Source organism: Mesoplodon bidens (genome assembly GCF_964165515.1).
Source record: "Mesoplodon bidens genome assembly, chromosome: 10".
Lineage (NCBI taxonomy): Eukaryota > Metazoa > Chordata > Mammalia > Artiodactyla > Ziphiidae > Mesoplodon > Mesoplodon bidens.
Genome location: NC_138172.1, coordinates 47817146 through 47844377, shown reverse-complemented (window position 1 = coordinate 47844377; position 27232 = coordinate 47817146). Strand labels below are relative to the sequence as shown.

General features: G+C 42.3%; 1 protein-coding gene across 3 annotated transcripts in view; it reads left to right on the top strand.

The window, feature by feature from the left end:
- Positions 1-24567, top strand: part of ZNF445 (zinc finger protein 445) — a 32925-nt gene extending 8358 nt beyond the window's left edge. The window contains exons 2-7 of one of the 3 annotated variants that reach the window (XM_081247509.1): positions 12522-13093; positions 15462-15630; positions 15969-16045; positions 16328-16454; positions 16933-17043; positions 17937-24567. In XM_081247509.1, the coding sequence (XP_081103635.1) occupies positions 12665-13093; positions 15462-15630; positions 15969-16045; positions 16328-16454; positions 16933-17043; positions 17937-20095 (3072 nt within the window). In that variant the 5' untranslated portion in view covers positions 12522-12664 and the 3' untranslated portion in view covers positions 20096-24567. Of the gene's footprint in view, positions 1-12503; positions 13094-15461; positions 15631-15968; positions 16046-16327; positions 16455-16932; positions 17044-17936 lie in introns of those variants that run through there. The other 2 variants (XM_081247511.1, XM_081247510.1) reach the window with 2 other exon arrangements.
- The last annotated feature ends 2665 nt before the right edge of the window (positions 24568-27232 follow it).

Here is a 27232-nt window from a genome sequence, read left to right as displayed (position 1 = left end):
TCTAAGTCAAGTTTTATGAATGGGTAACTAGTCTGGTGGGCTATGGGAATGTGTCAGTGAAGGTCTTCATCGTTGTTTGGAGACTGTTAGAGCATAGAGGCCACCTGGAACTAACGATCCTAAAACAATACTATTAACTACAAAGCGCTTGATGACAGAAAAGTGATTTTACCTCATAGTACAGTCACAGGAAGGGTCACTGGAGGGACAGGAGGAATTGAATGGGCCCATGATGGTGGCAGTTATGCTAACAGCCATACATACTTCTTTGTAGACTCTTGGTTTGATTTTGTTTTAATATGCTCTTTCTTGCTTTTTTCTTTTGCATGTTGTGGTTTTGGGCAGCATTTTACTCTCTTTTGTTCTCTACCTCAGTTGTCAATTTTTGTCTTACCTTGTTCTCAATTCAGCCAGCCTTCTTTGGTTTGGTTGTTGACTCAGTGGCTAAAACAGAACAAGGGTCAGCCGGGTTTCTTTTCCCTTTTGCAGTTACTTGAGCTGCAGCCACCATCTACATACAACTGCCCTTCAAGGACATGTAACCTATTCTGCTGAGTGCCCACCTTTTCAGTCCTGGGAGCTGATACTCAGTACCTTTTTTTTTTTAATTGGCTGCACCACGTGGCATGCGGGATCTTAGTTCCTTCGTTTCCTGACCAGGGATTGAACCTGGTCAGTGAAAGCATCCAGTCCTAACCACTGGACCTCCAGGGAATTCCAGTTGCTTTGTTTTTTAAGCAGAATTATTGATCACTTTGCTGATTATAAAAATAATGTACAATTCAGGGAACATAGAAAAATAGGAATGGAAAGCCCTCTAATCCCACTTGCCAGAGAAGATTAACTGCTGAAAACACTTTGGTGGCCAAGGCTTAGGAACTTTTTTGTGCATATGCAAACTGTGCTTTATTTTTATTTTGTTTAAGACATAAGTGAGCTTATAAGTGTAATTTCTAAAACTTGCCTCTTAATTTACTTTTTTGGGGGGGAAATTGGGAAAAGACAAAAAATATAAAGAAAATAACAGGCAGGCATATTTCCAACACACAGGAGTAACCTCTTCTAACATTTTGGCATATGTGCAGTCATCATTGTACAATCTTAAAAAAAAAGAGACCTTGAACATAAATGTTGTGTTAAAAAAATCAAATCACTACAAATAAAGTCTCCCTTTAACTGTTATTTCCAACCTCTCCACTCCCACATCAGTAGGAGTTTTTGTCAATCTTTTTAGGCCATTTAAAAACCTTTCGAGTGCTTTTATGTACATCACACCTAAGAAATTTACACATAAATATGATTTTAGGTTTTTTCTCCAATTATACTTAAGTTCTTTTTAACTTAGCATACGTTTTTGATACTGTTGGGAAAAGCAGTCAGGCGCAGCTGCTTCTCTCTAGCATAACTCTGCAAGAGTAGCCCTGGCTGAGGACATTTTCTTGCAAAGAAATCAAGAGCCCTCATAGCCTGTGGTGTGCTTACAGCCTTTTGAGGGACTATCTTTACCTGTTCAGTGCTTAATGTATACCCCTTTTTTCTTCTTCTTTTTTTTTTTTTGGAGAATTATGTTTTTTTAAAAAAATATTTTGTTTTTGGCTGCGTTGGGTCTTTGTTGCTGCACGCAGGCTTTTCTCTGGTTGCGGTGAGTGGGGGATACTCTTCGTTGTGGTGCGCGGGCTTCTCTTGTTGCTGAGCACGGGCCCTAGGCATGTGGGCTTCCGTAGTTGTGGCACGTGGGCCCAGTAGTTGTGGCTCGCAGGCTCTAGAGTGCAGGCTCAGTAGTTGTGACGCACGGGCTTAGTTGCTCTGCGGCATTTGGGATCTTCCCAGACCAGGGCTCGAACCCATATCCCCTGCATTGGCAGGTGGATTGTTAACCACTGTGCCACCAGGGAAGCCCCCCTTTTTTCTTCTTAGGTGCATGTGTCAATGGCCCCCAGGCCTTCCCTTGCTTTCTGTATTTCAGACCCCATGGGTAAGGGGCCAAGGTCCTTCTACTGTATCATGAAGGGTGGTGCTGGTATCTGTTCCACCTGCATGGCTTTGGCTGTGAAGTGGATCCATTGGTCATGGGGGACCAGTGGATTGCAGGGGGTTGAATCTTGTACACTCTATTTTCTTCTCTTGCTCTAAGTGAATACTGTATCACTTGAGCCTAGTGTGTGTGTTGTCTGTTCTCAGGAACTTAGAATTAAGCTCTGGTCTCTTCTGTGGGTGGCACTGATCTGCTTTTTAACCTTGGCTGCATAGCTTGACCACCCAGTGAACAGTGAAACAATTGTATTGTTTCTTAAAGGTCTAGTACAGTCTTTTAAATTGTTGTGTGGTATTTCATCCTATAAAGTGCTACACTTTTATTTAGGTGTATTGATGGGCAAGTAGGTCATTTCCAATATTGTGTTATTACAAAGTACTCTAGTGAACACCTGTGTAAATGCCTGAATACCTGTGCAAGTGTTTTTCCAGGGAGCTTCCTAGAACTGAAATTTCAGGGGCATAGGTAATATGACTTTTTAGCTTCACTGCAGACTTTGAAACTACTTTTCCTAGTGGCTGTACACATTTACACTTCTGTCCAGTGGTTTGTGCTTTTGTTCTTTTTTTTTTTTGGACAAGAGGTTTTAAAATACTGACATAGTCATATATCACCCTTTTTCCTTTGTTTTCTTAAGAAATCCTTGCCTACCCCAGGGTTCTTACTCTTTTTTGTTTGTTTTAATATTTATTTATTTATTTATTTATTTGGCTGCGTCAGGTCTTTGTTGTGGCACACAGGATCTTTAGTCGCGGTATGCGAACTCTTAGTTGTGGCATGTGGGATCTAGTTTCCTGACCAGGGATCGAACCCAGCCCCCATGCATTGGGAGCATGGAGTTTTAGCCACTGGACTGCCAGGGAAGTCCCTGTTTGTTTTTGAAGTTAAGTCTTTAGCTAGAACTTGTTTTTTGTGTGATCCCCTGCAGGTACTGAAGGATGGTTTTAACCGTCTATCTAGGAATGGAGTTGCAAGTAGTAACTGTACGTTTAACTTAATGATGCATGACTGTTTTCCAGTGTGGCTGCACAATTTACATTTCCACCAGCAGTGTATGAATGTTCCAGTATTTATCTCTACATCCTTATCAACATATGTTATTTTCTGACTGCTTGATTCTAGCCATCCTAGTGGATGTGAAGTGGTATCTTATTGTGGTGTTGATGTGCTTTTCCCTGATGACTAATGCTGTTGAGGATCCTATGTGTTTTTCAGCCATCTTTATATTTTCTTTGGAGAAATGTCTGTTAAGATGCTTTGTCTAATTTTAATTGTGTTGTCTTTTATTATTGAATTGTAAGTTATTTATATTTTCTAGTGACAAGTCCCTTATAAGGTATGTGATTTGTAAATTTTTTTTTTCCCTCTCTGTGGGTTGTCTTTTCACTTTCTTCATGAGACCTTTGAAGTACAAGAGTTTTAATTTAGGTGAAGTCCAATTTATCTATTTTTTCTTTTTTTTTGCATGTAGTATGCATTTGGTAGAATCCATTGACTAATCCATTGTCACAAAGTATTACGCTTACATATTATGATAAGAATATTATAGTTTTAGCTTACATTTGGGTCTTTGATCCGTTTTGAGTTAATTTTTGTATATTGTATTATGTAGGGGTCCAACTTCATTCTTATTCATTTAGACATATAGTTGTCCAAGTACCACTTGTTGAAAAGACTATTCTTCCTCTCTTTGTGTGCTCTTGGCACACTCGTTAAAAATAAATTGACCATAGACAATTTTTGGACTCTTAATTCTGTTTCATTGATCTGTATGTCTGTCCTTATGCCAGCACCACACTGTCTTGATGACTGCTGCTTTTTTATAAAGTTAAGTTATGAAATCTATTCTCCCAGCTTACGCTTTTTAGTTTTAGTGATTCAATTTTTTAATAGATTATACTCACTCAAAGTTACTATAAAATATTGCTGTAGTCCCTGTGCTGGACAATATATGCTTGTAGCTTATTTATTTCATACATAGTAGTTTGTACCTCTTAATCCTCTACCCCTGTTGTGCCCCTCCTCCCTTCCCTCTCCCCATTGGTAACCACAAACGTTTTCTCTTTTTCTGTTTTGTTATATTCATTTGTTTGTTTCATGTTAAATTTTAATTAATTTATTTATTTGGCCATGCCACACAGCATGTGGGATCTTAGTTCCCTTACCAGGGATTGAACCCACGCCCCCTGCATTGGAAGCTTGGAGTCTTAACCACTGGACTGCCAGGGAAGTCCCTGTTTCATTTTTTAGATTGCATATTTAAGTGATAACATACAGTATTTGTCTTTCTTTTTCTGATTTATTTCACTAAGCATAATACCCTCCAGGTCCAGCCATGTTGCAAATGGCAAAATTTCATTCTTATTTATGGCTGAGCAATACTCCACATCTTCTTTATCCTTTCAGTTGTTGATGGACACTTAGCTTGCTTCCATGTTTTGGCTGTTGTACATAATGCTGTTATGAGCACTGGGGTGCATGTATCTTTTCAAATTAGTGTTTTTGTTTTCTTTAGGTATATACCCAGGAGTGGAATTGCTGGATTATATGATGGTTCTATTTTTAGTTTTTTGAGGAACCTTCATACTGTTTTCCATGGTGGCTGCACGAATTTACATTCCCACTAACAGCGTACTAGGGTTCCACATCCTCACCAACATTTGTTATTTGTGATCTTTTTGATGATAACCATTCTGACATGTGAGGTGATATCTCACTGTGGCTTTGATGTGCATTTTTCTGATGATTAGCAGTGTTGAACATCTTTTCATGTGCCTGTTGGCTGTCTATATGTCTTCTTTGGAAAAATGCCTATTCAGGGTTTCTGCCCATTTTTTAGTTTGGTTGTTTGGTTTTTTGACATTGAGTTGTGTGAGCTGTTCATATATTTTGGATTTTAACCCTTCATCGGTAATATTGTTTGCAAATATTTTCTTCCATTTAGTAGATTTTCTTTTCATTTTGTCAGTGGTTTCCTTTGCTGTGCAAAAGCTTCTATGTTTAATTAGGTACCATTTGTTTATTTTTGCTTTTGTTTCCTTTGCCTTAGGAGACAGATCCAAAAAAATATTGCAATGATTTATGTCAAAGAGTGTTCTTCCTATGTTTTCTTCTAGGAGTTTTATGGTTTCTGATCTTACATTTAGGTCTTTAATCCATTTTGAGTTTAATCTTTACTTCATTTTGAGTCTATTATTGTGTATGGTGTGAGAAAATTTTCTAATTTTCATTCTTTTACATGTAGCTGTCCAGTTTTCCCAGCACCACTTATTGAAGAGACTGTCTTTTTTTACATTGTATATTCTTGCCTCCTTTGCTGTAGATTATTTGATCATAAATGTGTGGGTTTATTTCTGGACTCTCTATTCTGTTCCACTGATTTATGTGTCTTGTATGTGTGTGTGTGTGCGCGTGCACACGTGCAGCACCATACTGTTTTGATTACTGTAGCTTTGTAGTATAGTCTTAAGTCAAGGAGCATATCTCCAACTTTGTTCTTTTTTCTCAAGATCACCTTAGCTATTTGGGATCTTCTGTGGTTTCATATAAATTTTAGGATTATTTGTTTTAGTTCTCTGAAAAATGCTGTGGGTTTTTTGATAGGGATTGCATTAAATATGTAGCTTGCTTTAGGTAGTATGGGCATTTTAACAGTATTAATTCTTCCAATCCATAACCACAGGATTTCTTTCCATTTCTTTGTTTCATCTTCAGTTTTCTTCAATAATGTTTTTTTTAAAATTAATTTACTGGCTGTGTTGGGTCTTTGTTGCTGTGTGCAGGCTTTCTCTAGTTGTGGCGAGTGGGGGCTACTCTTTGTTGCAGTGCACGGGCTTCTCATTTCAGCGGCTTCTCTTGTTGTGGAGCATGGGCTCTAGGCCTGTGGGGCTTCAGTAGTTGTGGCATGCGGGCTCTAGAGCGCAGGCTCAGTAGTTGTGGCGCACGGGCTTAGTTGCTCTGCAGCATGTGGGATCTTCCCGGACCAGGGCTTGAACCCGTGTCACCTGCATTGGCAGGTGGATTCTTAATCACTGCACCACCAGGGAAGTTCCTCAATAATGTTTTATAGTTTTCAGAGTATATAGGTCTTTCACCTCCTTGGATAAGTATATTCCTAGGTATGTTATTCCTTTTGATGCAATTTTAAATAAGGTGGTTTTCTTGCATTTTCTTTCTGATTCTTCATTACAAGTAAATAGAAAAGCAATAGATTTGTGTATATTAATCTTGTATCCTGCAACCTTACTGAATTCATTTAGTCTAACAGTTTTTTGGTGGAAGCTTTGGAGACTTTAGGGTTTTCTATATATAGTATTATGTCATCTGCAAATAGGGACATTTTTACTTCTTCCCTTACAGTTTGGTTGCCTTTTATTTCTTTTTCTTGTCTGATTACTGTGGCTAGGATTTCCAGTACTATGTTAAGTAAAAGTGGCGAGAGTGGGCATCCTTGTCTTGTTCCTGATTTTCGAGGGAAGACTTTCAGCTTTTCATCATGTGGTGTTAGCTGTGGGTATGTCATAAATGGCTTTTGTTATGTTGAGATATTTCCCTGTAAGCCAACTTTGAAGAGAATTTTTATCATGAATGGATTTAAATTTTGTCAGATGCTGTTTCTGCATTTATTGAGATCATGTGGTTTTTATTCTTTATTTTGCTAATGTGGTGTATCTCATTTATTGATTTATGGATGTTGAGCCATCCTTGCATCCCTGGAATAAATCCCATTTGATCATGGTGTGTGATCCTTTTTATATATTGTTGAATTTGGTTTGCTAATATTTTGTTGAGGATTTTTGTGTCTAGGTTCATCAGAGATACTGGCCTGTAATTTTCCCTTTTTGGTAGTGTCTTTGTCTGGTTTTGGTATCAGGGTAATGTTGGCATTGTACAATGAATTTGGGAGTGTTCTCTCCTCTTCAAAAGTTTGAGAAGAATAGGTATTAGCTCTTCTTTATATGTTTGGTAGAATTCCCCTGTGAAGCCATCCAGTCCCGAGACTTTGTTTGCTGGGAGTTTTTTTATTTCTAATTTAATTTCACTACTAGCGATTGGTTTGTTCAGATTGTCTGTTTATGATTCAGCCTTGGAAGAGTGTAGGTTTCTAGAAATTTATCCATTTCTTCTAGGTTGTCCAGTTTGTTGGCATGTAACTTTTTGTAGTATTCTCTTAGGATTTTTTTGCATCTCTGTGATATCGGTTGTAGTTTCTCCTCTTTCATTTATTATTTTGTTTTTTGGGGTCTTTTCCCTTTTTTTGTTAAAGAGCCTGGTTAAAGGCTTATCAGTTTTGTTTATCTTTTCAAAAAAAAAAAAAACACCAGACAGTTCTTAGTTTTACTGATCTTTTCTGTTTTTTAAAATCTCAATTTTATTTATTTCCTCTCTGGTCTTTATTATTATTATTATTTCTTTCCTTCTGCTGACTTTGGGCTTCATTTATTCCTCTTTTTCTAATTCCTTTAGATGGTAAGTTTGGTTGTTTATTTGGGATTTTTCTTTTCTTGAGATAGGCCTGTATTGCTATAAACAACTGATTTATCTGTGTCTCATAGATTTCGGAAAGTTGTGTTTTTATTTTTATTTGTCTCAAGGTACTTTCAGATGTCCTCTTTGATTTCTTCTTTGACCCATTGGTTTTTTAGTAGCATGTTTAGTCTCTACATGTTTGTATTTTTCCCCTTTTTCTTCTTGTAATTGATTTCTAGTTTCATATCATTGTGATTGGAAAAAATGCTTGGTATACTTTCTGTCCTCTTAAATTTGTTAAGATTTGTTAAGAGTGTTTTGTGGCTTAGCATGTGATCTATCCTGGAGAATGTTCCATGTGCACTTGAAAAGAATGTGTATTGTGTTGGTTTTGATGGAATGTACTATAGATATCTATTAAGTCCAGTTGGTCTAATGTGTCATTTAATACCACTCTTTGTTGATTTTATGTCTAGATGATCTGCCCATTGATGAAAGTGGGGTGTTAAAGTCCCCTACTGTTATTGTATTACTGTCAATTTCTCCCTTTATGTCTGTTAATACTTGCTTTTTGTATTTAGGTGCTCATATATTGGGTACATGTATGTTAACGAATGTTATATCCTCTTTTTTTTTTTTGGCTGTGCCGTGTGGCTTGTGTGATTGTAGTTTCCTGACCAGGGATTGAACCTGAGCCATCGACAGTGAAAGTCCTAACCACTGGACTGCCAGGGAATTCCCACATATTTTCTTCTTGTATTGATTCCTTTATTATTGTGTAATGTCTGTCTTTGTCTTTCGTTATAGACATTGTTTTAAAGTCTACTTTGTCTGATATGAGTATAGCTGCCTCAGCTTTCTTGTTGTCTCCACTTGCTTGAAATATCTTTTTCCATCCCCTCATTTTCAGTCTGTGTGTGTCTTTAGCTCTGAAGTGAGTCTCTTATAGGCAGCATATAGATGGATCTTGTTTTTATATTCAATTAGCTACCTTTTGTCTTTCGATTGGAGCATTTAGTCCATTGACATTTAAAGTGATTATTGATAAGTATATACTTTTTGCCATTTTATTACTTGTTTTCTTGTTTTTTGTAGTTCTTCTTTGTTCTATTCTTCTGTTCATTTCTTTGTGGTTTGATGATTTTCTTTAGTAGTATTCTTGTGTTCCTTCTCTAGTTTTTGTATACCTATTATAGGTTATGGATTTGTGGTTATCATGGGGTTCATATATGTTGACCTGTAACTATATATACTTGTTTTAAACTGATAATCATTTAAGTTCAAAATACATTCTAAACGATTTATATTTTTCATTCCCCTCCCCCACATTTTGTTTTTAATTTCATATTTTACATCCATGTTTCTCCCTTAACTGTTTACTGTAGTTACAGTTGATTTTACAATTTTTGTGTTTTAATCTTTGTGCTAGCTTATTTAAGTGGTTGATCTTCGGCCTTTGCTATATATTTGCCTTTACTAGTGGGGTTTTTCCTTTCCTATAGATTTTTTTAAATTAATTTATTTAATTTATTTATTTTGGGCTGCATTGGGTCTTCGTTGCTGTGCACAGGCTTTCTCTAGTTGTGGCAAGTGGGGGCTACTCTTTGTTGCAGTGCCCGGGCTTCTCATTGCTGTAACTTCTCTTGTTGTGGAGCACGTGCTCTAGGCGTGTGGGCTTCAGTAGTTGTAGCACATGGGCTCAGTAGTTGTGGTTCATGGGCTCTAGAGCTCAGGCTCAGTAGTTACGGCGCACGGGCTTAGTTACTCTGCGGCATGTGGGATCTTCCTGGACCAGGGCTCGGACCCGTGTCCCCTGCATTGGCAGGTGGATTCTTAACCACTGCACCACCAGGGAAGTCCCCTTTCCTATAAATTTTTACTTTTTATTGTAGCCTATTCTTTTCCACTTAGAGAAGACTCTTTAACATTTCTTTTAGGGCCTGTTTAGTATTGATGAACTCTTTTAGTTTTTTGCTTGTCTGAGAAGTTCTTTATCTTTCCATCAATTGTGAATGATAACCTTGTTGGTTAAAGTGTATTAGGTTGTAGGTTTTTCCCCTTTAACACTGTAAATATATCATGCCACTCCCTTCTGGCATGCAAAGTTTCTGCAGAAAAATCTGCTGATAGCCTTATAGAGGTTCCTGTATATATGACTCTTTGTTTTTCTCTTGCTGCCCTTAGAATTCTCTTTATCCTTCATTTTTGCCATTTTAATTATAACATTTCTTGGTGGGGGTCTCTTTGGGTTCATCTTGTTTGGGAGTCTCTGAACTTCCTATACCTGGATATCTGCTTCCTTCTTCAGGTTCAGGAAGTTTTCAGCCATAATTTCATCAGATACCTTTTCAATCCTTTTCTCTGTCTCTTCTCCTGGAACCCCTATAGTGTGAATGCTGATATGCTTGATATTGTTTCAGAGGTCTCTAAAACTGTTCTCATTTTTTAAAAAAATCTGTTCTTTTCTTTGCTTTTCTGATTGGGTGACTTCTATTATTCTACCTTCCAGATCACTTGTGCATTCCTTTCTATCAGCTGGTCTGCTGTTAATTCCTTCTAATGTGTTTTTCATTTCAGTTATTGTATTTTTCATTACTGACTGGTTCTTTTGTACATTTTCTAGTTCCTTTTTAAAATTCTCACTGTGTTTATCTATTCTTTTCCCTAATTTAGTTACCATTCTTATTACTGATGCTTAGAACTCTCTGTCTGGTAAATTACTTATTTCTCTTTCATTAGTTTTTTTTTCAGGGGGTTTCTCTGGTTCTTTCATGTGAGACAGACTCTTCTGTCTTCTCATTTTACTTAACTTTCTGTGTTTCTGTGAAATTAGGTGAAACAAGTTACCTGTCCCAATCTTGAAGGGGTGTCCTTGCATGAGAGCGTTCCTATACAATCTGTGTGTGCCCAGTGTCTTTGGTGCGAGAGCTGGATCTGACGTGAGCATGAGTTACACCTTCCCCCAGGGTGTGCTCACAGCTCTCACCTTAGTGGGAGGTGGGGCTGGAGATGGAGGGGTTAGAGCTAGAGCCAGGTGTGAGCCAGAGCTTCTCCTATGCTCAATAGCCGACACCACCCTGTTGGGAGCAGGGGTGTGTCTCAAGTTGCTGGAGCAAAAGCCCTGAGGGTCGGGTCCAAGCCTGTTCTGTTTCTTCTAAGTATGTGCTCTCCTCCCTCCCAGGACTGGCACCCTTGCCACCCTTGCCCAGTCTGCTGCCTCTGCATCTCCAGCAATAGCCACCCTCAGATGCAGTGTCAGGTCTGTTGCCCAAGTGTGCACTCTCCTTAGCAGTGGCAGCCTTCACCCTAGTGGGGAGCTGCACCAGAGTTAGAGGGACTGGAGTGGGTGCTTGCTGTGGGCCAGGTCGCATGCTGGGGCGGTCGCGGGAAACCAGCCAGTGCCCCGGGTGGTTTCAGTCTGCTTCCTTTACTTTGTTTCTGGGAGTAGGCAAGTTTGTGCATACTGTTCACGAGTGGAGCCCTCCTGTAAGTCCCACTGGTTTTCAAAGCAGCCAAGGGGACTCCTCTTCCTGGTGTTGGACTCCAGATCTGGGGTGCCCAATATGTGGTTTGAACCCCTCATTCCCCAGTGAGGATCTGTGAGCCCATGATTATCCCCCCTTCTGTGTCCCCTCCTTTCAGCTTAGGTCCCAACATAATTTCTTCTCCTCCCTTCCTGCCCGACTCCTTGTGGATCTTTCTTTATAGCCTTGGTTGTAGAAGAGTTTTTCTGCCCATCTCCAGCTTGTTTTTAGTGAGAATTGCTCCACATGGAGATGTGTTTTTTTAAAAAATATTTATTTATTTATTTGGCTGCACCAGGTCTTAATTGCCTCGTGTGGGATCTTCGGTTGTGGCATGTGGGATCTTTTAGTTGCAGCATGTGAACTCTTGGTTGCAGCAGGTGGTATCTAGTTCCCTGACCAGGGATTGAACCTGGGCCCCCTGCATTGGGAGCGCAGAGTCTTAGCCACTGGACCACCAGGGAAGTCCCATAGATGTATTCTTGATGTGTTTGTGGGGATGTGAGCTCATTGTCCTCCTACTCTGCCATCCTTTTTCTACTCTGCCATCTTGATCTCTTCCCTCACTTCCAACTTATTCTTTTTCTAGATTGCGTTGTGTATTATGTGGGTCTCTTGAGTTTCCATATGTTAGGATCAGTTTTTCAATTTCTACAAAGAAGCCAGCTGGGATTCTGATAAGGATTTTTTTGAATCTATGGATAAATTTGGACAGTATTGTCATCTTAACAGTGTTTTGTCTTCTGATCCATGAACAACGAATGTCTTCCCATTTATTTAAAGTCTTAATTTTTTCTAACAACGTTTTGTAGTTTTCATAGTATAAGTTTTGTTCTTATTTTGTTAAATTCATTCCTGAGTATTTTATTCTTTTTCATGTGATTGTAGATGGAATTGTTTTCTTAATTTTATTTTTGGTTTGTTCATTTTTACTATGTAGAAATACCACTGATTTTTTTTAAAGTAGAAAAAAAAATTTTTTTTCTATTTTTTTTGAGATATAATTGGTAACAGCACTGTATAAGTTTAATGTGGACAGCATAATGATTTCACTTACATACATCATGAAATGATTATCACAATAAGTTTAGTGAACATCCATCATCTCATTTAGATACAAAATTTAAAAAATAGAAAAATAATTTTTTCTTGTGATAAAAATTCTTAGGATTTTCATCTTTCTTAACAATTTTTATATATAATGTACAACAGTGTTAATTATATTTATCAAGTTGTACATTACATCCCTAGTACTTATTTATCTTGTAACTGGAAGTTTGTACCTTTGACTGCCTTCATCCAGTACCCGCGACCCCTGCCTCTGGTAACCACAAATATGATCCCTTTTCCTGGTCTGCTTGATCCTGACAGGCCCCACTGTGCAAATGTTCATGAGTCCTTTTCTCAGAAATCCAAAGATGATCCTAACTAACAGCATCTACTTGCACCATCCTTCTCACATCCCTCCTGAACAGTAATGTTGGTTATTTCAGTCTCTTGCCAGTGACTTCTGATGTCCCAGCAAATGGCATTGTCCCCAGTAGTGCTGAAAAGATACTCCCGAGAGCCCAGCAGTGATACATACAACTAACGCAGACTTGCTTGCACTCTGCTGGGTAGACCTTGAACAGGAGTGATGCCTCCAGGCAGGTGGTATGCTGTCCATCCAGCTCAGGCCAAGGCTTCAAGGGAGCGAGGACACCTTCAGATGGTAAAGAAGGAAGAAGAGGATGAAAGCTACACTTCAGTGCCAGCTGCCAGACCACAGACACTCAATCGTCCTGGCCAGGAGCTGTTCCGCCAGCTCTTCAGACAGCTTCGCTACCATGAGTCTTCTGGGCCTCTAGAGACTCTGAGCCGGCTCCGGGAGCTCTGCCGCTGGTGGCTGAGGCCAGATGTTCTTTCAAAGGCCCAGATTCTGGAGCTGCTGGTCCTGGAGCAGTTCCTGAGCATCCTGCCAGGGGAGCTTCGGACCTGGGTGCAGCTGCATCACCCTGAGAGTGGTGGGGACGTTGTGGCCTTGCTGGAAGAGCTACAGAGGGACTTCTGTGGGACACCATGGAGGGTGAGTGTGAGCAAGTGTGCGGTGCCCAGTGAACTCTGCCTGCTCGTGAGCCTGCTTGTGGGTGGGGGTGGGGTGGGCCTCTGAACCTTCAACACGGAGGAATTCAGGGGAAGTCTTCCCTTCTCATTCCCATGGCACCTGAGTAGCTAAGAACTCGACCCTAAGCAAAGGACCATTTAGCAGGCAGCCCTTCCCTCTTTCCCAGAGGAATATAAGCTCCAGGAAGAAGAGGGTCTGCAAGTATCCATAAACAGTAATGAGGTTTTGGACACATTGACTTACAGTGCATAAAGTACATCTCCACATACCTAACTTGACTTGTACTGACCTGTAAAGTGGGGGTGGTATCTCTTGCTCGTACATGGGGGAATTAGTGTCAGGATCCTTGGCTTCTAAGTACATCTTGAGACCTAGAAGAGCAGTCTACACAAACCATGTTACTTCTTTCTCAGTAAACTTTTGAGGATTTGTTCTTTGCGGGAGAGATGGGGAAGAAGAGTGGTGAGGGGCAGCCCAGGGCTAGGAAATTGGAAGATCACAATTTTAGACTGCATTCCACGACCTCGGTGTTCTTGCCAACATTGTGGTACCTTCAGAGCCTCAGTTTTTTAAAACAAAATGGAAAACTGATCTAACAGTGAGAATTTGTTACATATTTGAGTGCCTACCATGTGCCCAGCCCTGGGCTTGGTGCTGGGAAACAGAGCTGACAGTCCCAGTGCAGGCAGTGGAGCAGTGGGTCAGTTAAAGTGCACTCTGCGTGCCCCTCTGCCCCACTCAGGCCAGCCTCTCAATACTTCTCCGTACCTTTGAGGTTTTTTTTTTTTTTTTTTTAAAGAGCATTTATCATTTTTGTAGGCTTTTAAAAAATTTTATAAAGTATGTATAATTCTACATGTATGATTCATGCATAAATGAAAGTTATTTTTAAGATTTCTGAAACATATTTGACATACTTCTCCCCTAAATTTAATATAAAAATTAGATCAATCAATTAAAACATCTGAACATTGTCTACCAGCAATAAATGGTAACAAATATTAAACAAGAAAACCTTTTGCCCAACATTGGGTACTATTTTTTAAAATCTAAAAGAACATTTATAATTTTTACTGAAACCATGAGTTGATCAGAATGACCTAAAGATAACTTTTAAAGCAAATAAGGTACATAGTAGGTACAAAATTGTGGCTTGGGTATATTGAAGTCAGTCGAGAGCTAGGTGTGTGGTTTAAAAATCCATGAAAACATTGCCAAACGAGCGGAAAGGGCCTACCTGGTTGAAAGCTAGTTAGAAATTAGAAAACAAAAAACAGAGCCTGGAAAAAAGCCTACCAGATTCTAAAAAATGAACAGAAATGCTCAAGATGCATATAAATTATAGTTTATCAAAATTACCAAAATTTGAGAAACAGGGGTCTGAGAAAGTTTGTCCTTAAACTCATTTGTCTATGCTTCCATATTGTTACTGTTTCTTTATTCTCCCTTTGGTAGGATTTGGGAGGAACAGGAGATAAATTGCTGTGATCACTTTATCTTCTTCAGTCTGTAGCTCGGTATTAGGTACTTAATGGCCTCAGGCTAAGATTCGTCCATTTCAGTGTAGGGAATGCCTTGGCCACAGGACCAGAAAAACCTGAAGTTCACTGGCTGTAGCTTCCTATACTCACTTTTGCGTCAGGGATAGCCTTGCCTCCAGAGACCAGGACTGTTTGAAGTCCCAGTACAGAGACCGCCTTTCTCCAGGTCTCTGCTTGGATGGGTACCTCCCTGTTTTTGCACCTGAGACTTTTTCTTCTGTGATTCCATAGCTGACCCTCACAGTTAGCATTGTCTCTCTAGTGGTGTTGCTATTTTAGTCAGGTTTATAGTCTGGGAGCCTTCCTGCCTCTTTGAGGTCACTTTGCATATATCATTACCTAGAGCAGTGCCCAAAACTTGATAGATGTTATCTGACTGCATCTCTGCTGTGAACTGTTATCAGTTTAACTCTCAGGGATAAATTTCTTTTCTTATTTCTAAGTTCCTGGCCAGGGGTGGGGATTGAGGGCTAGTGGGGAGGTATCCTGCAGCACCCGAGGCCTGACAGCAGTGCTGTCACTGACTTGCCATTTGCTTTCCTATGTCAGGCAGGAATCTGGCTTCACCTGTCTCCCCATGGCCCTCATTAGAGCCCAGGGAGGTGGAGGGGTGAGGGGATCCTCCCTGGGCTTTCTATTCCTCCTTTTCCCACTACCTGAAGGTAATAAAGGGCCCAGCTCACCGTTCCCTGGGCCTCTACCTTTTAGAGATTGGCCATGTGGCCTGTTCTGTGAGTTTGCTTTCTGATTCCCACGAGGATCCTCTCACAACATTTTCTTCTTGCCAGGACCCAGCCCCTGCCCAGAGCCCAGATGTGCATTGGATGGGGACAGGAGCCCTGCAAGCCGCACAGATATGGCCCCCTGCTTCACCTCTCAGGAGCGGCTCAGCTCTGGGGGACCACCTGCAGCCTCCCTATGAAATAGGAGTGCGTGACTTCCTGGCTGGGCAACCCGGTACTTGCCGCCTGGCTTTAAGACCCCAGCCTATGCCACACTTCCCGAATTTCCTATAATGTTGTCTTTTCACCCTCTGTCCTCTCAGGAGAATCCCTTCTGTCCTGGCCTTGAGCTCTGTGTCCTTTCTATCCTGTGACCCATGTCTACCTACCTTCTCCTCCCATTGTACCCCCCACTTCCTGACCCCAGCAGACACCGGGGAGATGTGAAATGGGTGTTTAAAACAGTCCATACCTGCCTGTGGGCCCGGGAGTCCTCCACGTGGGGGGAAGAGTGGGCTTCTCAGTGGGATACCAGAGCTGGGCTGCCCTCTCTCATGACTCTTTCTTCTTCAGATCCTCCTGCTGCACAGGTTCCTGCCCTTTCCCAGAGAGAGGGATGTTCAGGAGACCTGGTGACAGTCCAGCCTCAGGTGAGCCACAGGACCTTCGGTCCTTCCTGATGTCCCACCGTTGCTGCCTCATGGGGTAGCTGTAGCTCCCCCCCTGTCCAGTGACCTCACATCCCGAGACGCATGTCCCAGAGACCAGATTATCCCCCAGGAGCCCAGAGCTCTTCTGCTGGGTGATGATCATCTCTTTCCCCTTTATCAGATCCATCCTGTACTCACTCAGAGCCAGCCTCATTCCCCTGCCCCCTCCTAAAAGCTGGGAGTTGGGGACTGGCTCTAAGGCATAGGACCGTGTTTTTTCAGGAGGCTGTGACTTTCAAGGATGTAGAGGTGACCTTTTCCCAGGATGAGTGGGGATGGCTGGACGCTTCTCAGAGGAACCTGTACAGGGATGTGATGCTAGAGAATTATGGGAACATGGCTTCTTTGGGTAAGGTGTTGATATCCCCATGCTTCTACCTACCTCTACTTCTGCCTTCTTAGTTTTCATTATGGTGCATAGAAAGGGGCCTGACCTGGGTTTAGGTCCTGTCTCTCTAACTACTAACCAAATCACTTAATCTCAATGCCTGTCATGCTAAGTTAATATAAAGATTAAAAGTCATATGTGTCAAGTTCCTAGTCCATTTAGGCATCCAGAAAAAAGTTGGCTGATTTAACCAGTTGACTTGTCATGTGGTTCTGGAGAATGCTAGCGATCCTTTTGTCTGTGGCTTCTCTCAGCCTCTCTTGTCTCTGCTCAGAGCTGTCAGAAATTCCTGTCTAGGCCTCCTGTCCTAACTTCCTCCACCTGCCTCCCTGGCTTTCCCTCCTCCCTACCAGGAGCTCAGGCCTGAGAGGGTCCTGGAGAGTAGTTCTGTATGATTCATCTACCTTCCATTCACATCCCATTTTCTTCTCTTCTGCAGTGGGGCCATTCACCAAACCTGCTCTGATCTCCTGGTTGGAGGCAAGGGAGCCGTGGGGCTTGAATGTCCAGGGAGCTCATCCTAAGGGGAGTCCAAGTGCTGCCCCTGCAGGTGAGTTCCAGAGAACTGACCAGGTCTTGCTCCTCCCGCATCTACTCTCCTCTTGCTTAAAGTCTTTTATACTAAGTAAATCATGAGGAACTTACTCCATTGTTTGCTGGAAGGAAGATCCTTAGCAGTGTTGCTAAGAGGTACTGGGTGCCTGGGCTTCCCCCCTCCAGACTGGCCAATTAGACATTGGTTTCTGGTCCTGCCCCTTCCCCAGCAGCCCTCTCAGTAACAGCTCTTGCCCACTGAGGGCTTCACTGTCCTTGTCAGTTCACTGATGCTCCTCCTCAGCCCTGTGCTGCTCTCCCCTTCCCGCTCCTAGGAACCCTCGTCCCACTCCTGCTGCTCCTCTTTGCTTGGTCCTTCCCGCGTGGTAGGCTTGACCTCTAGCCTTGCAGCCAGTCCTCCTAGGAGCCCCACCTCTCAGCTCTTGGAGACCTTCCTATCATGCTCTGTGTCATGATTCCTCTCCCCTCTCTTGCTGTTTAACACTCCCTTCTCAACCCTTTTTGTTTTTCACCTGGATGTGTACAGCTAGCTGCTGTACCTGTCTTGCTTCTCCTCTCCCTTTTCTGTTGTCTGGAATACTCTTCCATGTTTTGCCTTATCCCTGACTATTTTGTAAAGGTATTGGCAGTCAGGCAAAAGCCTCATCACCTAAGTTCATGACATTTTTTGGTCCCTTGGTGCTTTCTGCAGTTCCGAGTATGGGAAAAGAGAACATTCTCTTTCCCTTTTTTTTTTTTTTTTTTTTGGCCACACCTAGTGGCTTGTGGGATCTCAGTTCCCCAACCAGGGATTGAACCCAGGCCACGGCAGTGAAAGCCCGGAATCCTGACAACTAGGCCACCAGGGAACTCCCAAGAGTACATTCTCTTATGTTTTATTTGTGTCAGGAGATGAGCTCCATGTGAAAACAGACAAGTTCATCTTAAAACATGAACCTTTGGAAGAAGCTATGCCATCAGAATGTCATGGTGCAGCAAATGTTTCTGAGGGAACAGGGCTCAGAGAATCTTTTGCACAGAAGAGCAAGTTAAAGGAGCAATGTGGAAACCCCATACAAGTGAGAGTTAAGAAAGAAGAGACCAATTCCAGCCACAGGACAGGAAAAGACTGTGAAGAATCGGGAAGAAGTAACAGTCTTCATCTAAAACATATTACATGTTTGAGAGGACCCAGAAAAAAGCAGTCCCTTAAACATGGCTATGGCAAACACTTCAGAGGGAGTTCATACCACTGTGATTACAAGGAATATGGGAAAGGGCTCAGACGCGTGATTGGCGGGTTTAGCCTACATCAGAGAATTCATGCTGGACTGAAAGGGAAGGCAAAGGATGCGCACGGGAAGGACTTCAGCCTTAGTTCTCATCACCAACACGGGCAGAATCTTCACGTGGTGGGGACATTGTATAAGTGCAGTGACTGTGGGAAGACCTTCAGTCATAGCTCCCATCTTGCATGTCATCAGCGACTTCACACTGAAGAGAAGCCGTTTAAATGTAGGGCCTGTGGGAAAGCCTTCAGGTGGAGCTCGAACCGTGTGCGACATGAGAAAATTCACACTGGATTGAAACCTTATAAATGCAGTTTATGTGACAGAGCTTTCCGACGCATGTCTGCCTACCGCCTACACCAGGAAACTCATGCTAAGCAGAAATTTCTTGAATCTCATCAGGCTGAAGAAGCTCTCTCTTGTGGCTCAGGGTTTGATCATCATTTGAGAGATGAAAGTGTGGAGAAACTCTTTGACTGCAGCCAGTGTAGGAAATTCTTCCACTGTAAGTCATATGTTCTTGAACATCAAAGGATTCACACCCAGGAGAAACCCTATAAATGCACCAAATGTAGGAAAACATTTAGGTGGAGGTCAAACTTCACTCGTCACATGAGACTGCACCAGGAAGAGGAGGTCTGTGATCCAGACAAATGTAGAGAAGACTTTAGGCAGACCTCCAACTACAGTCAGCCCCAGGGTGCCCCCACTGTGGAGAAAGCCCTTTTGTGTCAGCAGTGTGGGAAGACCTTTAATCAAAAGAAAGCTCTCATTGATCATCAGAGAATTCACACAGGCGAGAAACCATACCGATGCAGCAAATGTGCAGAAGAGTTTCCTCATAGGTCGGCCTTTATCGTTCATAAGAGGCAGCATGCCGTCGAAATAAAGCCTGAGGACGCGGCATCGTTCAGTCAGGACAGAGCATTCCAAGTTCCTCAGAGCAGTCACACCACAGAGGAACCCTACAAATGCAGCCAGTGTGGCAAAGCCTTCCGTAATCACTCATTCCTCCTTATCCATCAGAGAGTTCATACCAGAGAGAAGCCTTATAAGTGCAGGGAGTGCGGGAAGTCTTTCAGATGGAGTTCTAACCTCTCCCGACATCAGAGGATTCACTCTTTGGGAAAACCGTATGAGTACCATGAAAGTGAAGATGCTCCAAATCTGCAGTCACAAATCCTCACTGGTGCAAAACCTTTTTGGTGCCAAGAATGTGGGAAAAGCTTTACACGTAAAAGAAGTCTTTTAGATCATAAGGGAATACACAGTGGAGAGAAGCGCTATAAATGTAATCTGTGTGGGAAATCTTACGACAGAAATTATCGCCTTGTTAATCATCAGAGAATCCACACGAAAGAGAGACCATTTAAATGTCAGTGGTGTGGGAAAGATTTCATTGGAAGACATACTCTCTGTATTCATCAGAGAAAACACACCAGAGTGGCCCAGTCTGAATGCAGTGTGGCTGGGTTGTCTTCTCGCCAGGATACAGGGGTGAGCTTACAGGAATTAAAACCAAGTGAGGAGAAGCCTCTTGAAGATTGTGAGAAAACTTGTGATCAGAACTCTGGACTCACTGGGCTCCAGGACATACCCACTGGGGGAAAGTGCCACAAATGTACCACGTGTGGGAAAACTTTTAGCAAGAGCTCACAACTCATTAGCCACAAGAGATTTCATACTCGAGAGAGGCCCTTCAAATGTAGAGAGTGTGAGAAGACCTTCAGGTGGTCTTCAAATTTGGCTCGGCATATGAAAAACCATACTAGAGATTAGCTTGGGGTCTGACAGTGTGGGGAGGGGGTCCTGGCTACCCTGCTAGAGAACCCCTGATTGTAGGCAGTGTGGGGCGGACCTTCCTAGAGGGCCCAGCCCTTTCTGTTTTGGAAGCTAGTGGCAGAGAATCCTGAGGATTCAAAAATGCAGGGCAGGCACCCCATCCTACTGCTGGAAAATGAGATGCTGGGGAAGAGCAGCAACGTGTTCCAGAAGGAGGCTTGGGCCCCTAGGAGTGGTCTTTGCACAATGGCCTGGAGCTCCCCCAGCCAGATCTCCTTCTATAACTCTAAAGGGAGAGACCATTGCCCTTCTTGGTTCAACAAAATGTCCGTGGCATGGTGGGCTGTGGCTGCTGGGAAGGGGCCAGTTGGATCCTAAGTTTCCCTTTGAGTTTGGCTTGTGATGGTGCCTAGTCTCTTTGACCTTAAAAGCACCAGCAGCAGCAAGAACTAGTCTCTCCTGATGCCTCCAGGGGAGTTCTGGCTGCGGCTTCAGTCTTCACAGCTGACTTTGGATATTTGCCATGGGCGTAGAGTTGTCTCAGCTGCGAGTGGAGAACAGGGTACTGGGCTTGATCACCTGGAGAATGAAGCTCGACCAGTGCCCCATCGCCATCTCCATCCCACAGGCCTGTATGGGCAGCAGCGGTTCATCTGCTAAGCAGAAATGTGCTGAGCATCTCTCATGTGCCAGGCACTGTCATGTGTGCCAGAGACCCAGCAGTGAGTGGAACAAAAAAGTCTGCCATCTTGGATCTTTACAGACAATAAACAAATAAGATATATATAGTATTTTGGATGATGATATGTGTTGTGGACAAAATTAATCAGAGTAGAGTGAGAGGGAATGCTGGATTGGGAGGTAGGTTGAGATTTTAAGTGGGCTGGTCAGAGAGGGCCTCGACTGAGAAGGTGAGATTTGAATAAAGACCCAAAGGAGATCATGGAGGAAGCCCTGTAGGTCCCTAGATGCTACATAGGACCCTTCACAGGAGGTAGGGTCTTGTCTGATCTCCTAGGGAATGACAAGTAGGCCCCTGAGCCAGAGTGGAGTGAGCCAGCTGGAAGTGAGGAACCCAGAAAGGTGGAGGGCCAAGGCGCATGAGCATCGTGGGTACTCACTGGGGCTTGGCTACCTCAAAGGGAGGTAGGGGGCTTTTGGACAGTTTTGAGTTGAGGATTATTGTGGTCTGAATCTGAACCCTTATATGTAATTACTTATATGTAATTCAGATTCAGAGTCCCATGTTGAGGGCCCAGGGTCATGGCAAGGGCCTTGGAGTCATCAGTTCTGCGTTCCAGGCTTGGTGTGTCTTTTCTTGGCAGGATGATCTTGAGTGAGTCACTGAACATCAGCATCTATTTCCTTGTGTGTGAAATTAGAGTAGCTAGCTATGCTACCTGGCTGTTGGGATTGGTGAAAAGAAGGCTTGGTTTACTAAGATTCTGGGTGAGGGGTCTGATCTCTAGACCAGAGCCTTCACAGAGCTGCAGCTCCCATGTCAGTTGTTGCTACAAGCACAGAAATACCCCTTTACTGTCCAAATTTTTCATCCTCCCACTCCTTGTGTGCCACCTGGTACCTCAAAGAGTTCCTGCCCCAATAGGGGTGTTTCTACTGCCATTTTTATGAATTGATATATGTTTATTTTTAAACATTCAAATCAAATTTTAAAAAATGTAAATGGAGTAAAAATAAACAGAAATCCCTCTATACTGAGGTAAGCCTTGAATATTTGGGGATAGTGCTGATGCAGTCTGTTCAGTAACCTGAGTTTTAAAATAATTTTAATTATATAAGTGGTATGTGATTATTATAGAAATATTAGTAAATACAGATCAGCTGAAAGGAAAAGTCTGACTACTTGGAGCTAACTACTAAACATTTTGGTGTAATCAGTGTTGGGTTTAACTTCATTGCCCTTGCCTGAATGCCCCTGGGTGGACCTGCCTTGTGCTGTCTCCCTTCACCTTCACGCAGAGTGCCACACCCCTGTCCAAGCTGGCCCAGGTCCTCACTCTTTTAAGTCCCAGCCTTCCCTGACCTGTGTGCCTCTAAGCCCTCTCCCCAGGTCCCACCTCTCCTAATACCTGTATGTTGCTCTGTTAGGTGTTGTCTGGGTTTCCAAAAGTTATTCCCACTACTGCAGCCGGACCAAGTACTTTGGAAGCCAGGTTTGGGTGCTTATTTATCCTTTGGCTGGGCAGAGTAGATTTTGCACAAAGTTGACTCTTTTAAGGAATATAGAACTGGATTTATTATTTCAGTTAAGTCAGGATTGGAAGTTTTTGAAGGAGTCTGTGAGTGAAATGTTGACTAGAGACCTCCCACAAGCGCGCCTGCTACTTGGGAGGCCAGCCATGGGTGGTTCCGAGTCATAGGGCGCTCAGACAGTTTCTGACTGCCCCAGCTATCAGTGCTCACCTCACACCCCATCCTGGCCTGGAGAACATACCCCTTATTCCAGCCCTGCCCCGCCTTCTCTCCGCTTCCTAGGAAGAACTGAAGTTAGGGCCGGCGGGAGCCAGAGGGGCTGGGACTCCATGGAGAGGAGTGGGTATCAGGAGGTCTTTCAGGCAGGTGTTGAGTGTGGTCGGTTTCACCCTTGCTGACAGAGACTGTCAGCCCAGACAGAGGCATGTGCAGAGAAGAAAGCGCAGGAAATATAAATTGATATGGACCATCTTACACTCATAAAGTTGGCAAATTTTTAAAAGCCATTGTGTGGGTAAGTGTATGGCACATGGGAACTCACTGCCATGGGAGTGGAAATTGTGACAACTACTGTGCCAAGCAATTTGCAACATCTTGTAAAATTGTGTATACTCTACCACTTAGAATTCTACTCTTGGATAAACCCTAGAATAACTCCATGTGAAGAAGGAAATGTGTATATGACTGTTCATTGCAGCACTGTGTAGATAGTAGGACTGGGAGAAGCCTAAATTTCCATCAACAGAAGAACGGGTAAATACATGGGTTGTTTGGTACTTTGGGAAGTGAACATGAAAGAGCTAGAGTTACATCTGTCAACACAGATGAATCAAAAATGATGCTGAGAAAGTTGCAGAAGCTACGAATACCATTTATGTAAAGTTAAACATACTGTGTATCTGTGGGCACATTATTTAAACTTGTGTTTCACTTTTTCTGTAAAATGAGATAGTAGTGCCAACCTCACAGGGTGATGGGGGGAGGGGGACAGTTAATGAATTAATGCATGTAAAGTGCTTAGAATAGTGGCTGGCATGTAAGCCTTGTTGGCATATAGTAAACAGTGTTACTCTTTTATACAATAATATATTTCCTGTGGATTCAAATTATATGAAATGAAGAGTGTAAAATCATGTGTTAGAATGAGATGTGAAAGCCATGCTCTGCCTTCCCAGAGCAGGAGTTGCTGATGGAATCATGGAGGGTACATGGAAGCTTCAGTTGTGATTTATTTCTTTTAAGACGTTGATGTAGATGGGTCAGCATGTTGATTTAATGGGATAAGTGGTGGATTCTTTTTTAACTGTTTAAAATATCTCAAAATAAAAATATTTTTGAGCATGGGCTCTGCCATTTTATGATTTTATAGAAATCCTGGCTCTGCCATTTATGTGATGTTTCTTAGAGCAAGCCACTCCATCTCTCAAGGCTTCAGGTTCCTCACCTGGAAAAATCAGGAGCAACACAGATGGCTCTTAGTAAAGGAGTGGTTAAACAGGTCTGATACATCCATGATAGAGAACTGGGCAGCAGTTAAAAAGAATGGGAATGTTCTCCATGTATTGACACATGATCCCCAAGGCCTGCAGTTTATAGGAAATTATAAGCTCCATTTCCTTTCATTCCTCCTTGCCTAAAAATAACAAGTGATGCCAGAAGCTGTAGCCTTATAAGTTTAATGAAGAAGTGGGAGCCTGTGAATGGAAGATGCCTAGTCATCCATTCCACTTTTTTAGGTTGGTGAGTAAATAGGTTTACATACCAACTACCCCACCTTTTAAGTCAATGCTAACCCAGCTAAGAAGAGCAAAGAGGTTTTGTGTCAGCAGGTTCTAGTCAGGAGCCAGAAACCATATTAGTTAATTTAACAAAAAACTTGTAAAGAATTGTTCACTAGATCTGTCTAAGTGACTATAAAGGCAAAAAGAGAAGGCTAAGGTATCATGGAGGAAGTAACTGTGAGAAGGAACTACCACCCAGGACTGGAGGAGCTGTGATAGAAACTGGCCTCATTTTGGATGTTTGACCACTGACAGCTTTCAAGCCCTGTCCCCATTTTGCCTCACATCTGGGTAAACTGATAAGAAATCCCAAGCACACCCTCTCAGCTCTGAAGGGGAAGTTTATGCAAATCCTGGCCTTTTTTTGTTGCACTGGAATCCTCACCCCTAACCACAATAAAAACCAGAGCCACTCACCCCTCCTTTATCAAGGCAAACCAACTGGCTTTGGTACCTGTCCTGCTCTCTCCACAGAGCCTCATTATATGAATAATAAACTTTTTCATAACCTCTTGATGTGTGTGTGGTCATTATAGTTTCAACATCTGAACCAGTTTGGGGTGGTGGTATCATATTGATCCCGCCTCTACAGGACAAGATACAAAGCAGAAACAAGGAGAAACGGTTAGAATCGTTAAAGGTTAGACATTGGAAGAGAGCCCCTGTGGAACTGAGCTCAGACCTATGAGGAGGATAGCACTGCTGGGCTGGTGCTAGTGTCTGAGCTTGGGGGAAGGGCCCCATGTAGGCAAAATCTGCAAGCTGGACTCTGCTGCTACCAGAAGGAATTGCCACTGCTGGGGTGAAGAAACATTGGGAACAGGAATCAGTGCCCACAAAAACTAGGAAGGCACAAGCCCCCTGTTCCTCCTTGTATTAGGATTCTCCAGAGAAATCAATCAATAGAGAAAATATATAGGAAGAGAGAACAAGGAATTGGCTCATATGATTATAGAGGCTGGCAAGTGCAAGATCTGCAGAGTGGGCCAACAGGTTGGAGACCCAGGAGGGCCCATGTTCCAGTTCCACCCAAAGGCTTTTTGCTGTAGAACCTTTAAGAGCTGATGGTGCAGGTGAAGTCCGAAGGCAGACTGCTGGAGAATTCTTTCTTGCTTGGGTTGGCCAGTCTTTCTGTCTATTCTGGCTGATTAGAAGAGGCCTGCCCTCATTATGGAGAGTAATCTATTTCATTCACAGTCCACCAGTTTAAATGTTAATCTCATCCAAAAAAAAACCCTCGCAGAAATACCCAGAGTAACATCTGACCAAATGTCAGTGACTCAAGACAAGTTGACACACAAAATTAATCATTACACTCCAACATTGCAGCTTTCCTCTTGGATTCCTTGATTGCAGAACCTAATGGAACCAGCGAGCAAAGCAGAGATGTGGATTGCAGAATTCAACCCCGTCATCACAAAACATAGGAGGGCATGTTTGAAGCAGAGACAATAAGCTAAATAAATGGTGCAGCTTTCTTGAATTATTTTTTAAATTCCTAGGCTATTTGACTTAAAATTTTGAGACCAATAATATTTGTTGAGGAAATCATGTGGTGACTGGTGACTTAAAGGTATAAATTATGTCATAAGCAGTTGATTTTACCCACTGATCTTGTTAACTAGCTGTTCACTGTGACCTTACTCATCTTGCTGTAATGAACTCAATAAAAGCCGCAAGAAGAGTCTCTCAAAATTAAGAACACAGTTAAAGGTATTCCACTTTATAAACATTATTTTACAAGTTTCAATAAATTAATAAATTTAATAAAGCAAATTTGTGACTTTAACAAAACATAGCAGAATCCCAATTTGCCTCAAATGGAGCAGTGACTTGGATAAACCCCCAGCAGAGCACAGGGGAAACCAGACAGCGAAGTCCTATAGCCCTGAATTTGAAAAGAATCTTCCAATTAAAAAGACAAGGATGCCTCCATTTAAATCCATGGTTGAGCTGTCTTTGTTGCCCAAATGACCTGGGAGCACATCAGTTCGTGCCTTTCACAATTAAATCTGTATAAGTTAGGTACAGCTAGGAGAATGTATGCATCTAGTTCTACTGGTTAAGATTCATAGGCTATTAATGTGGTTTCAACAGATGGGTTACTATTTGTGTGAATCAAAGAATCTGATAAATATACTGGGTAGAGGTAGAAAAAAATTTGTCTAAGTATGGATGTTTTCCCTCTGCAACTTTAGGTTTGAATGAGAGCAGAAAACAGACTGCCTGCCCTCAGATACATCATTGTGGTTTATTTAAAATGGCTGTGGAAGATTCTCCCTAGGTGAGAAAGAGTACAAGGAGTCATTATGTACATAAACCAATACTAAATATTGAAGTCAGCAACCCGAGAGAAGTATACTTTTAGATTAGTGCAAACATTTTCACATACTAGTTGTACACATGAATCTTATTCATATAGAAATATAAAGTTGGGAAAATCCACAAGTTTTCCTTCTTTTTGCTCCATTTACGATTAAAATAATTATATACATTTAAGGTTCTATCATCAGATCCACAACTGAGAAGCTCGTTCTACCAAGGTGCAGTCTAATGTGAACATAAGCAGAAACTTTTATATGTTAAAAAAGAGAGGGCCTCCCTGGTGGCGCAGTGGTTGAGAGTCCGCCTGCGGATGCAGGGGATACGGGTTCGTGCCCCGGTCTGGGAGGATCCCATATGCAGCGGAGCGGCTGGGCCCGTGAGCCATGGCCGCTGGGCCTGCGCGTCCGGAGCCTGTGCTCCGCAACGGGAGAGGCCACAACAGTGAGAGGCCCGCATACCGCAAAAAGAAAAAAAAAAAAAAAAAAAAGAGAAACAAGTAGCAGTTATACATAAGAAGAAAGTCTGGTTGGAGTCCTAAGAACAAGCATGGTGGCTAAAATATCAGAAGGAGCTATGTTAGGTAAGTAGAAAGTCTTACTACTATGATTTTAATTGTATGAGGTGGATTGAAGAAGAATGTTCCAATTGGTAAGCCTTGGTCACTAGTACTAGAGTAATCCAGTGTCCAATAACAGGTGGTGTTTTCCTGTCCTCAAATGTGTCATTCACACGCTATGAAGCTTCAACCATAGGATGACTTTTACCATTGGTCACATTATTTGGAGCTGGCAATCATTCATTCATGGGAATCGTT